Here is a 13315-nt window from a genome sequence, read left to right on the forward strand (position 1 = left end):
AATTTCCTCTGCTGTGGTGAACCTTTAGAGTATTATCACATCATCTATGTCAGAGTTGGAGGCGTTTGGTATAATGTTGGAGGCCAAGGTGAATGTCATATAACATGTTGTTATTGTACAGGTAGGGAAAAAAGAAAAGATTGCAGCACCTTTACTAGAGTGGCCATCACGAATGCTCTTTTTAATAGAATTTATGTCTTAGCTTTCCTGTTACATATAAGGCCTGATTTAATATTTTTACACCTACAAAATAGGATTTTTCCACAGTTTCCTGCTACTACTATCATTCTAAGTTTCCTACTAATCGTGAACTTGTTGGACTCTTTTTTCTTCCCTCACCTTCTTGAAAAGGTCAGTGCTGCGATAAATGGTGCATATCAAAAAAACCTGTCAATATTCAAGTGTTTCATAATCTTTAAAAGCAGGTTTGTTTCTTCTTCCGACCAGAAATGTGGGATTTTCTTTTTCGTGCAAGTAGGTTTGTGCACAATGAATCCATGACAGCGCACAGAGCTGCCCGTAAACAGATGAGAGGCTATGTGTCGCAGACTGCAGTAAAAACCCCAGTTGAGACTCATATTCCAAATTAGCTATATCCATGCACAAATTATGCTCCTAAAACCCAAATAATACCAGCATATTCCACAAGTCTTAATTGGAAAATGCAAAATTTGAAAAAAGCCTAATTCAGAATATTTAAAAGAAATATGCTATTTATTTGACCTGCATCAAATTCAGAATACTGTTATTGCAGAATAATAGGGGAATACTGCATGTAACCGTAGCCACTGAGTGATATCGAAGCTGAATGTGACCCCTTCACAACCCCTTCTCTACAGTTCGCAGATCAGTCCTGTCTGACACTCCAGCTGCGTCTGCAAGATTGCAGGAAGAGCTTAATTTAAGTGTGCCAAAAAAAACACTGTCATCTCTGCATTTCCAGACGAGCTCTGCAGCAGTGTAACACCTTTGTTACGACTCCCACTCTTCGTGTGTGAGACAGATAAAACATGCACCGATGAAAGTACAGTATAATTGTATATATTACCATCTAAAATAGTTTTCCGCTGAGGGTACACCTTCATTTCTTCACCATATCCTAATTTTTAATCGAGAAAACTCAGCTTTGACCTTGTACGCCTTTACCAAAGTTCTTTTTACTGTCTTTAAAAATATATGACATTACAGCTTACTGATGAAATGTCTATCATTATAAAAAGTGAGCTGCTGCCTTCGCTCTCACCCCTTTTGAAGAACTTGAGAAATTGAGTTTTTGGAGTGTCTCACTCGTTTCAATTTTCTAGGAAAAGCAGTGAAATTTTGTGGGTCTGAATAGCGGTTATCTACGCTACGCAGCCTGTGCACTGTGTTAAGCTGAATTGCCTTTTCTTCACAGACTCTATGGAGGCTTGGTGATTATGTAGGCTTCTTTTAAGGAGGATAGATTACACAGAGTTTTGTCATTCAGGGCAGCAAGTTTACTCCAATGACACCCCCTCCTTCAGAGGCACAGTGTTAAAGTTAAATGACTGCATGTGCTGCGAGGGTATATATGTGTGACGGCACATCTGTATAGCCTCCCAAAGTGCACTCTGCTTACACCGCTGTACCTCTTCACCACCTTCCTCGTCATTGTCAGCCACTGACAACACAATAACCTGCAGACGCACCGATAAAGGATTCATGCCATGAACATAAATCTCTGAAAGCATGTTAAATGGTGTCCTAATTTACAGATGAAGAGGACATAAACACAAGCAAACATCTGTCTCTCACTTCTACACACAAACACACACATACACACACACACACACACACACACACACACAGAGTCGCTCCCCCACATGCATGGCATCACATCGTCCATATCCTTCACTGAGTCGAGTCTTTGATGAAGCAGCCGATGTTTTGAAGCCCGGCTCTGCGATGAGGAGCTTTTAAAGAAACCTCACTTTCTCTTTCACTCCACAAACAACTCGCTCATATTGCCGACTGAACCGCAGATTCACGCTAGGCCACACAGATAACCCAAATCCGATCTCCCTCATCTTGCCTTGCCTCCTCTCATCCCAGTCGAAGATTCAGACTTAAAGCCTCTCCCATTCTCTCTCTCACTGAGGCTGTGACTGCTTTATCATCTGCACTTTATCCTTCACCCCCTCAACGCATTGTGTTCCTACAATCTCATAATCTTCCCCCAAGCAATCCGATGGCTCTTTTCTCGCAGATCACGTTTATCTCTTTTGGAGACAAAACAACAGGTGCATTTATGACTATTGTCCAGCATTAAAAAATATTATGGAGGGGGAGGTGTGGACAAGAGATGACAGAGGTATTTCTTTTCTGCGCACTTTTGTTTGAATTTTGGCCATCGGCACTAAAGACTGGTGGAGATTGTGTGTTATCTCTGTTACTTTACAAGCTGCTTGAAAAGTAGTCAGCTGGTTGACTTGTTCTTGGTCCAGAGCAACAGATCTTAAATCTGAAGACATTTGTTCTGTTGGTTGGTCCACCACTTTCATACAGAATGACATTACTCGACTTGGATGGATTGCTATGGGGTTTTTTTTATGTCATATATCCCAGATGATGAATCCTCATGACTTTTCTCTAGCACCACCAAAGATCCAGTTTTCCAGATATTCTGTTGTTTCCTACAGAATTAGACTTGACTAGTAAAGCGAAGGGGTGTCTTATGACATGTTTGTGGGTGTCCCTTTTTATCATTCTGTCAACATGATAGTAGGACATTACTATCACTAATAGTAATAGTAATGTAATAATCATCATCATCATCATCATTACAATAATAACAACATTAATGATAATAATAATAATAATAATAATAATAATGCTATTAGTCCTATTCAACTTTAACAAAAAGAGTACTGAATGGATAGTGAAAAGCCAACCGTTGGCGTTCGCAGATGGAGACAAAGTGAGAAACAGAAACATGATAACATGATATCAATACCTAATTTTTAAATGTCACGGTTATCATCAGTACCAGTTTATTGAGACACCCTTAAACCAGACCTTTCTCCAGTGTGAGATAGGTCAGGCAGTGCAAGTATTTAGTGGCCTTATGGCCAGTGTAGTACCTGCATAAAGACAAACTGCTTAATGTACTTTTACTTTATTTTAGTAGCTCTGTATTGAGGAGCGTAATGGACATTGTAGCCTCTGGGTTTATCTAACAGAGCAAGAAGTTTTAGATTTTTTTACTGATTGCAAGAAGCTGACAGGATATTCAAAAAAAGTATGTGTGAAAACTTTTATCTGTCACCCACACAGTCTTGCAATGTCTCATCCATTTACATGTAACTGACAGACAGTCTCAGACAGTTTTTCTCTCTTAGAATTTAACAAGATCTCTCAGATTTCCTGCCGTTTCTCGGCGGTATTGTCTGCCGGTGCCCACACAGGAAGGTACCTGTTAGCTCTTCGTCTGGCTGAGTGGGCCTGGAGGTGCCGGTTGTCCTCCTGCACCAGGCCTTGGAGACTCTGTCATGGCCCTAATGAGAACCGGACCTGACATCATCTCCAACCACTGCTTCTCTCCGCGTCCCATCGGCCCCCACTGTTTCCTTCCCCAGTAATGATGGCAGAGAGGTTATGGCACCAGGCAAATTGTAGGTTGAATTATTGATGGGTCAGTAGGTCTGTCTGCTCAGTTGCCACAGTGAAGGCTTATCGTGTATGACATCCGTCAATGCAAACCCGTAAAAGAGTGTTATGTGACAGGATTTTTTTGGCAAATTTTTCCTGTATGGAGTGTTGAGAGGCCGATGAGGTCCAGTGTGCCGGCATAATAATCTCTCACATTATTGTCTCTCAATTTGATTTGCTGTGACAGACAGCTCAGAGATAGCTTCACATATCTAACATGATTTTATAATCGAGAGTCTTCATGTATTTTTCTTAACAGTGGAACATGGGTGGGATTAACTCTTCCCTCGGGACCCCCCCCCCCATCTTCATGCAAGCGTGGTATTGAAACAACACTGCACACGACAATCAGCTTTACATGAAAAGCAGCGTCGCCTGGTTTTACAAAAACTGAAGCGTACAGTGCCACATGGTGGCTACCCTGTAATATGGGAAGATGATATTGAAGTTGAAATATCCCAGTAATGACCAGTTGTGTTTACAACAGCCAATCAACAACCACATCTTCACAAGCATCTGTAGTCCTTTGTGGCAGGAAATGTTTTTTTCCTGGCGGTAACACACACACACACACACACACACACACCAACACAAGGCAGATATAATGCTTTCATTCTCAGTAATTAGGTTCTGAGTAACATAGAGAGCACAAGACAGAGTATATACTCACTATAATTGTACCATTGAATCGGGAGGAATGACAGTTACTGTGACTGCTGTGTTATACAGTAGCAGCAGTCAGCAAACTGTGAAATGATTTGTATGAGCCCGGTTTAGTGGGTCAAAGGGAGGGGTGGAGAGTAGGTGGGCGGTCATGTACTTGAGAGAAGAACATTTAAGCTGATGAACATTGCTTAACAATATAGCCATAATGTGGACTAATTTAGAGCTGCTCCTTTCCAGCGGGGGCTTGATTGAGCCGCCGCCACTTGTTTGTTTTCCCAATTTGGGCTTTGGTGGGTACTCCCATTTTACCGCTGCGTTTGTTTTCGCAGAAGTCCTCATGTCTAATTTATCGGATCTGCTTTAGCATGTTCGCCTACTCCACTCTCAGGCAATGCTATGCTGCATAAATTATATCGAGTGCTTTTCGGTTTCCCAACATCAGGCTGATGCAGGACCGACAGTGTTCAAGACATCTATGTCACTCTGTCAGCTTTGCCGATGGAGACGTGGAAACACGTGTTGCAGGCACAAAATTACAGCTTTGTGGAATGAAATGGGACAGAATAAAATTTAAATTAGGTTTAAAAAAATCACTGTCATGGATGGAGTGAAATGTCAGTTTTTAAAATTTGCAATCATTAGCTTTCTTTTGATGAGACTAGTGGTTTGAAGACAACCTACCGTACAATAGAGACAGCCTTTTCTGCAATCTTGCCCTTGTTAACTTTGAATATTTAATCTGAATTTTACACACTGCTGATGCTACTCAATACAGACACCATCTGAATATTCAAAGCGGGATAAAGCTTGCTCAAAGGCAACAATGTCAATCTCACTGAGATTCAGACTTGTTGAACCGAGTGAAGGTGATGCGACCTGTGGACTCCTCTGCTTCACAGTCAGCTCACACCAGCAGCTTGTGAAATGAAGAACGAAATCAATGTGCAAGAAAAGGTCTCCTCCTGTCAGTCTTGTCAGATCCGACTGAAAGAGTGGAAATATTGAGGAAGGGTGATTGAAGCTGAGACTTGTAATATTCCTTTCAATCAGTGATGACTACACCAAATGTTTGAGATACTTGAAGTGTATCTGTTTCTTTTTGAATAATCCACCTTGTTCCCCCAACGGGCCCATGAAGATACAGAAACAAGAAAAGGATCCTAATAACGATCAATGCTTCTGGGAGAGAAGCTAAACAAACCAGGTGCAGCCGCTGCTTATAAAGAATCGACTATTTGTTCCAGTTGCTCTGAGAAAATGAGCATCTTATTATGGCCTCGGCAGAATTAAACCTCAGATATCTCTGAGCCTGCAGCAGCTGCTGAACCATGTTTTAACATGAATTTGTGTGTTTGTTGGTGTAGGCACACAGTTTTAACTCAAACCATTAAAATAATATTTTGTAGAAAGAACAATGCACAAAAAAACACCCACACACTGCAGACATACCCCTGCAGGTGTACAGTACAGTTTAAGTTGTAATGAAACATACTTTTTTTTTTTTTTTAACTTTTTCAATTGGGAGTTTGCAAATAGAGCCTCTCTCAGTATAAGTTTGCAGACTGTATCTTAAGGCCTTTTGATAATGGTTCGAGTGTGTGATGAAAGTTGATTCTGTTGAGTTAATGTAGGCTTTCTCCTCCTTTGAGAACCCGTCATAATATAGACATCACTAGAGGTGTGGAATAGAGCCATAGGTTTGACTAAATACTCAATGTGCTCATGAATTACTTATTGTACTTAATTCATAGTAGAAAACCTGTTAAAGTCATGAGATTTGTGAAATCCGTGAAATTTTGTAAAAATTTGTAAATTTTGTTGTGAAAGTATTTGTGACAATAGTCTTGCGTGGAGTTAGCTGTTGATTTAATGTAGCCCTAATACTTGCCAAAGTGTGACAGTGTTTAATTGACCATCACATACATTTCTGAAATTTCTCCCCATAACCCATCTTTCCCTCCATGCCAGCTAGCTGGAATTATGTTTGACTAAAGTTTGAATCTGTTATATTTGATCAAGAGAAAAGCATGTCGTACTTCCTCTACCATCTGCAACTCTTTTGTTTATTGATGAGTCGTTTAAGTGGTCTCTCAGTTTTGAGGTCTGTTTTTCTCTTGTATGTGATAGCTAACTGAATATCTTTGGAATAATAATAAATAATAAGTCATTTAAAAACATCGCCTTTGTCTTTTAGAAGTCGGGATTGACATTTTGCCTTTGATGGCACAAAAATGAGTCCTTTGTACTCATTTCTGTTGCTCATCCACAGGTGATTGCTGTCATCACAAGCTTTCTTTGGGTCCAGGAATGAGGTGACAGTAGGGCATGAGTTGTTTTTTTTTTCCTGTGTGGGCCGATTCGGCTTCCTTTTAGCTGCTTTATAGATTTGTTTTTGATCAAGCTGTCCTGCGATGATCAAGACAAAGGGAAAACGATGAAGAGAAAATTACCGGGGACTTGCATGCTGGTGTGAGATAGTGACGGAGGCAGAACAGGTTAGTTTGCTGATCCGTGTTCATAAGATGCCAAATAGGAATTATTTATCTGTGGTCTTAAAAAAAAAACTTTTTTTCACAGCCAGATGACATTAGACGATTCTCAAAATGCTACCCGCTATGTTTTTTAGATTTGGTCGTTATTTTTGGAGCACAGGAACCCGAAGTAATCTCAAATAAACTCTTCTCACCGTGGCAACTGGTTGCTGTGCAGGACTTGTAAAAAGAGAGCATTATGCATGCACTCTGCATGTGCTTTGGTCTTAGGAAGAGAGGACAGAATCAAGAACGCCATAAGCAGTCCTCTGAAGCTGAGATAAAAATTTGCCTTTAAACTGCAGATATGTTTTCCATGACACTGCTGCTTACCATCCATTTCTCATCTTCAGCAGATCGGGTTTTCTGCCGTCTGTGTCTCCGACATCTCAGTAACATGAATAAAGAGGAGGTGATGGCAGGTGTAAAAGAGACAGAGCTTTGTTCTCGAATTGAAAGCACACATTTTTACTCAGAATCAGTGACACTATGAGTGAGAGATTTGTGCAGCTGATGAAGCTCTCTGCTGGCTGCAAAAACATATCAGCAATCAGTCACACAGTTAGTCATTTTATTGCCACATTGTATATTCATGTTGTTCGTCACCTGTCTATTGAGACATGAGAATGTGTCCTGAATGTGAAGAAAAAAGAAAAAAGTGGTGAGACATAGAAGGTTGGTTGTCAAGCCACAAATAATGAAGACGACACAAATAAAACCTTTGTATGATTAAGAGGCTGTGATTCATCTTGACGAATTAAGCAGGTGATAGTGTGTATTTTTTCTTATTATTAACAATTGAAAAGACCAAAAAAAAAACCCAACAACAATAATTATTTAATGTCTGTGCAGCCAAAGCCTGATCCCACTGTGCCGCTGACCTTCATGGTTGAAACATCCTCATGAAAACAACACAGCAATTTATATCACAGCCCATACCATAACTAATGAAGATTTTACAGATGCAAAAAATTAAAAGGCAAAGTTAAATATATAATACACATGGTGTTTATTAGGTTTTATAAATCCAAGCCATGCTGTTACATTTCAGCTCCAGTTATGCTGTTGAATGAAAGTTTTAGGCCCAATCTCGATAATACTGATAATAATTTACAACATGAAAATCTGACACACCTTTAGTGACGCTAAAAACCACAGTGCACAGCTCTTTTAGTGAATTAGTAAGCCTTTTTTAAAAAATGGTTAAAACATTAAAAAAAAAAATCATATATATATACAAACATATGGTAAAAAAGAGAGAGATACCCAAAGTCTAAAAAAATGCTGTGTAAAAGCATATGTCATACATAGCCAGACCTGACCCCCCTGCGGCCCTAAGCAAAGTTAGGCTATGGGGCCCTCCAATCTGACCAGTAAGCAATTTAAACCATTTGCCATACAGTCACACAAGACGCCCCAGTGCTTCCACTACAACCCTCCCTCCTTTGAAATAGTCTGCTCCATGTAAATTACCTTAAATGCATTTTCAAATCTAAAATACTTATGCTATGACTTGGCTCAATGCTTGATGGTTACTGAGAGATGTGCATCCATATTACCCAATATGCCCAGTAAATCAACATTTTATATTCAATATTTAATTAATAGGCATTGCCAATCCATTGCTTTACATTTTGCATTCGTGCACACTTGCACTGTGAGTAAACCTTGACTGAGACTCTAGATTGTCTTGTTTTCAAATTATGAGCACTTTTAAGGAGAGACATCATAGCTATGTATTTTGTTTGCTGGTCACAGAAGTTGCTGCTAGAAGTTTCACTTTGTGCACACGCATATTTACACAAGACAGTAATGTTTTCCCAGCTGTAGTTTACAAGAAAGGTTTGCATGTTGGTACAGTAGTTGTATTTCACTCTTACTTTTGTCAGTCACAAAGTCAGAACATACCATGCAATGACATCTGCTTTGACACAATGGAGAGGCAGGGCCCTATTAAAACTTGCTTAATGCTAAAATAAATAGGACATTTCATGTACTCATATGGTATGACAGAAATGCACTGTTGGAATCACGGAGATTTTCCCCAGAACCAAAAACCCCTCTTTGTATTTGAACAATTCAGACAAGTTTACTGAATTTACATGAAACAAGCAAATTGTTTGTCTCCTCTTTTGGAGATTTACATGTTCAGAAGGAAGCAGCTGGCTTTGAGCTGAGAGTAACAGAAAGGAGAGAGAAGTTGTATTGAGAGATGGACTGACACATTTTTGGTTTTGATAGAATATTGTCATACTTATTTAATTCGGAGGATCGACTTGCTTCCCAAAACACACAAACAGTAATCTTCTCCCAGTTGTTGTTTTACAGCAATATTACACGCAGACAGTCGGACAAATCGAAAGCTAAACATGCGAACATATAACTGATATGGAAGAGCGCATAAAGCCCATTTTCTCGAGTCTTTTGTTCCCTGAGGCAAGAACTGAGAGGTTTTACTGGTAAACAGAAGTGGCAGACCCAGAAAAGTGTCACTCCGCTGGGCTCTTACGGTGTTTGCTGAGGGAGAGATGACTGCGTGCCTGATGCGTGTCTTCAGCGGTTAAGAGCTGATAGAAAACGCCATTCGTGTCCAGCCTCCCATCCGCCATCCTGCAGGGAATGCCAACTGAAAGGGAAGAAAGCGACCTGTCGGCTGTCACGTCAGATCAATGTTGGTGTTTGCTGAGTTCCTCCGTTCTGCCATCTTCTTAGAGAGGCAGGGGAGTAAAAAAAAGCAAAAGTCACCAATCTTGGATTTTCTTGATAGCTTTGCATTATTGGATAGATGGGGAGGCGGTGCAAATACACAAAGTGTAATTACAGCAGCACTTCAGTAATGAAGCGCACGTGCTGAAGGAGGCTCTCGGTGTTGCACAAGAGACCAGCAGTGTGTCAGCGAAGACAGATTTATGACTATGGCCCTTAATTTAGCTCGTGAGCCGCGTACAGTAAATCACAGAGCAGCTGCCAGCCAAAGGGGTTTTACTATAATTAATCAAGTAATTTATAAACAAGCCAACAAGAATAAATGAGTGCAATATAATCTGCTGCCCCTGCTTCTTGATGTGTGTGTTTAAGTATTTGACAAAGACTGCATGTGTGTGTGTGTTTGCTGTCTGTTTCATTTAAAAGTGCATGGCTACACAAACTAAAGTATATTTCTGTAGTGAAATTCAAAATGATGCAAGCCCGGCGTAAAAATGAAAGCAAGTCTGCGTGTATGTGTGCGTGTATGCGTGCGTGCGTGCGTGCGTGCGTGCGTGTGTGTGTGTGTGTGTGTGCTTGTTTTGAACTAAGTGTGTGTCTGCTTTGAATGTGTGTGTGTGTGCCTGTGGGCTTCTGGTTTGCTCCAGCATCAGCAGCAGCAGCAGCGTCGGCGGTAGAAAGGGCCGATGAGGAGAGATGGGACCAGGCGGAGGGTCATTAGTGCTCTCTTTGATAAAATAGAGAGTCAGGGGACTGGAGAGGGAGCGCAGCACATACATAAACACACACATTAGGCTGAGGCTGCTCTGTATTATTCTGCCAGAATTAACAAGTGAATATGAAACGCCACCCTGCTCCCATCCCACTGCTTTTTGACTGACAGAGTGCTGTATAGCCACAATACCAGGGGCTCTAAATAGACAAACAAAAAATATCACAGTGCCTTATTCCCACATTTCTAATCACCCGATACCTAAAACCCTAATAATAGTGTTTAATTCAAGACTCTTTAACCACCTTACTTTGAAAAGTACAAACAGCTCTTCTGTAACCCTTTGAGACCTGAGCAAATTGGTTGGATTTCTTTGAAAAGATCGGAAGAAGGTGACAGGCAACTTAACAAGACATGGCCAAAATAACCCCAAAAAATGAGTTAAAAAAAGGTGAGAAAAAATAAACAAGAATAATGTCCTAAAAAGTGCTGAAAAAAGGAACTATGTATGTATGTATAGATATAAAGAAAGAAATACAAAAAAAGTGACATATTCACAAAGAAGATACACCTTCACACAAAAATCACAAACTGTGTACAATATCAGGGTAAAATGAGAAATATAAGTTAAAGTGGAAAAAGTGCTTTTTCTTTGTGCTGTTCTCACTGGTTCAAAGTGGGCAGCATTAGATTTGAAAAAAACATCAATCATTTTTGCATCATTTTAATAGGTACATAATGATATGGTTTGTATATATTATACACACTTTGTTTGACACTTATTGATCATCATCATTTTGCATCATCACTGGCAGATGAACTGTTCAACCACTGATTTTCCTAAGAAAAGGAAAAAGGCAGGCTCCTCCATTTTGAATACTGCAGTTGGCAGTTTAATATCTACTATGTTTGTTTATGTATTCAGTCATCCATGTATGCATTATTTACTTACCGACTTTTTTGCACCCCTTGTTCGTGACAGTGAGAGGGTCTGTGCCGCAATCTTTTTGTAAAAATCCCACATGGGTGACATGACATGCGCAAGAGTTTCATGCAAAGCCTCATGGGTAGGTTTTAGGAAGACGCTGCAGCTACTGGCTGAATAGTAAAATAATAACTTATGATAAGGATATTGTTGGTTGAATCCCTGAGCTGAAAAAGCTGCGCTTGCTCTTCCCTCATTACCACCACTGAGGGGTCCTTGAGCAGTGCCCTTAGCCCCAACCAGTCCAGTGGAGCTGCTTAGTGGCCAGCAGATTAGACTGGTTGTACTGAGCGTCTTCTAGATGTGTATGTGTGCAAATGTGATCAGGGCGCTTCTGCAAAAGTGCACGTCCTCTCAGTAAATAAAAGTAAAAAATAGTAGTACACAGGAAGACTAGCTGCCAACAGGATCCAAATAAAGACTAAAGGCTGTTTGGTTTGTGAGCATTGAGAAAATACTGAATGTGTTTTGAGGTAAGAAACAATGAGAAAAAGCTTTTTAAAAAAGAGGATACATCACTATAAATACATTCTAACATTAAATATACAGTATTACTTGTTCACATTGCTGAGGTAAAAGCAATTTCAGACTACAAAGGCTACTTTCACAGTGATAACAGTCCTAATAGTGGAGCCCAGTGGTTTCTACCTATCTGATCACTATTTGTTTCCCCAATTTTCTCCTTGCTTCCTCAATATTTCTGCTGAGTCACTGCTCCACACCGCCGCTGCGCTCACAAACTCTCTTTGTGACTGCGCTTTGTCTTTGTCTAGACTCTGTTTCCCCTCCATCTACCATATCTGTCTCTTCTCAATCACTTTCTCTGCTTTGTCTTGCCTCCGAGGCTTTCAAGTCTCCTGTATGAATCGTCCCTCTCTGTCTCGCCTCTGCTCTGCTACCTTTGTCTCCTCAGACGTCTCTGTCTTTGTCAGTATTTCAATATCTCACTCTACTGTCTTCATTTCATTTTTTTCTTTCAAACATTGTTCCCACCGGCTAATGGAGAGTTGGTGACTGATAATGCAGCGCATAAGATGATACATTAACTTTGCCTCAGCTTTGGCCTCAGAGAGTCTGGCCCCATGGAGATGGAGAGGAAGTGCAGTTTTAAATGGACTGTTGTAGATTACATCGCTGAGATTGCTTTTAATCCTGCTGGAGGGCCGTTGTAGCAGGCCTTATGTTTCACATAATTAGCTTTGGAGGGTAAATGTGTGCCCGCCTGTGATTCCTACCCTGTGACAATGATTGTTTTCAACTCAGATGAGATGATGGGCAGTGTTTTTGGTAGGTGTGTTGTTTATTAACCAAGTTCTTCTCTTTTTTTATTCCAGCTGTTCAAGAGTAAAGTGTTGGAGCTCGGAGAGAAGCTGCTGCCTGCCTTCAACACTCCAACAGGAATCCCCCGAGGAGTCATCAACCTGGGGAGGTGAGTCCCAGCAGCAGCTTTCACCTCCAAATGTCCCCCATCCCTGATAAAAGGCTGATATCCAGCCATCATGGCTGGTGGCATTAATCAGCACACATGCAGTTTGTTCATTTTGGCAACCAGAGGCAGAGCTTGATTCAAAAACGTGAGCCGAGTTTGAAGCGAGAGATATCAACAAATAGGAAATAAGCTAATATTGTTTTCAACAGTCCTCTAAATCCTCAGTTAATTTACATGCATCAACACTGATTCTCAACTTTCAGCTGCTGGAAAGCCTGGAGACATCTTGGCACATAAAAACATGTTCCAAAAGAAGAAAGCAGATCCAAATCTGTAATTTAGAAACAAAATTCACCTCCACACGATTTTTTCAAAAACAGAAAAAAAACAGTATTTACAAAAGTATAATTTTCTTTGAATGAGAACTTTATAAAAAAGAAAACAATTAAATGAAAAAACACCGGGGCCACAGTCTCCCTTTAATGACAATGGAGCAGCTGCAGGCTGAGCTTTACAATGACGATAACATTCAGATAAGAATTAATCTGTGTTCATAAACACTTTGGAAGATCACATGAATAATATTTGCATTTATTTAAATGAGTTGTGTTAATTTT

At 40.3% G+C, this 13315-nt stretch overlaps 1 protein-coding gene across 2 annotated transcripts in view; it reads left to right on the forward strand.

Moving 5' to 3' along the window:
- Nucleotides 1-13315, forward strand: part of LOC121945100 (mannosyl-oligosaccharide 1,2-alpha-mannosidase IA) — a 243061-nt gene that overhangs the window by 201654 nt on the left and 28092 nt on the right. Inside the window, exon 5 of one of the 2 annotated variants that reach the window (XM_088084268.1) lies at nucleotides 12604-12697. In XM_088084268.1, coding sequence (XP_087940394.1) covers nucleotides 12604-12697 — 94 coding nt within the window. Of the gene's footprint in view, nucleotides 1-12603; nucleotides 12699-13315 lie in introns of both variants that reach the window. The other variant, XM_042489125.2, reaches the window with a different exon arrangement.

Source organism: Plectropomus leopardus, chromosome 11 (assembly GCF_026936395.1).
Source record: "Plectropomus leopardus strain MGB_pleo_1.0 chromosome 11, ASM2693639v1, whole genome shotgun sequence".
Taxonomy (NCBI): domain Eukaryota; kingdom Metazoa; phylum Chordata; class Actinopteri; order Perciformes; family Serranidae; genus Plectropomus; species Plectropomus leopardus.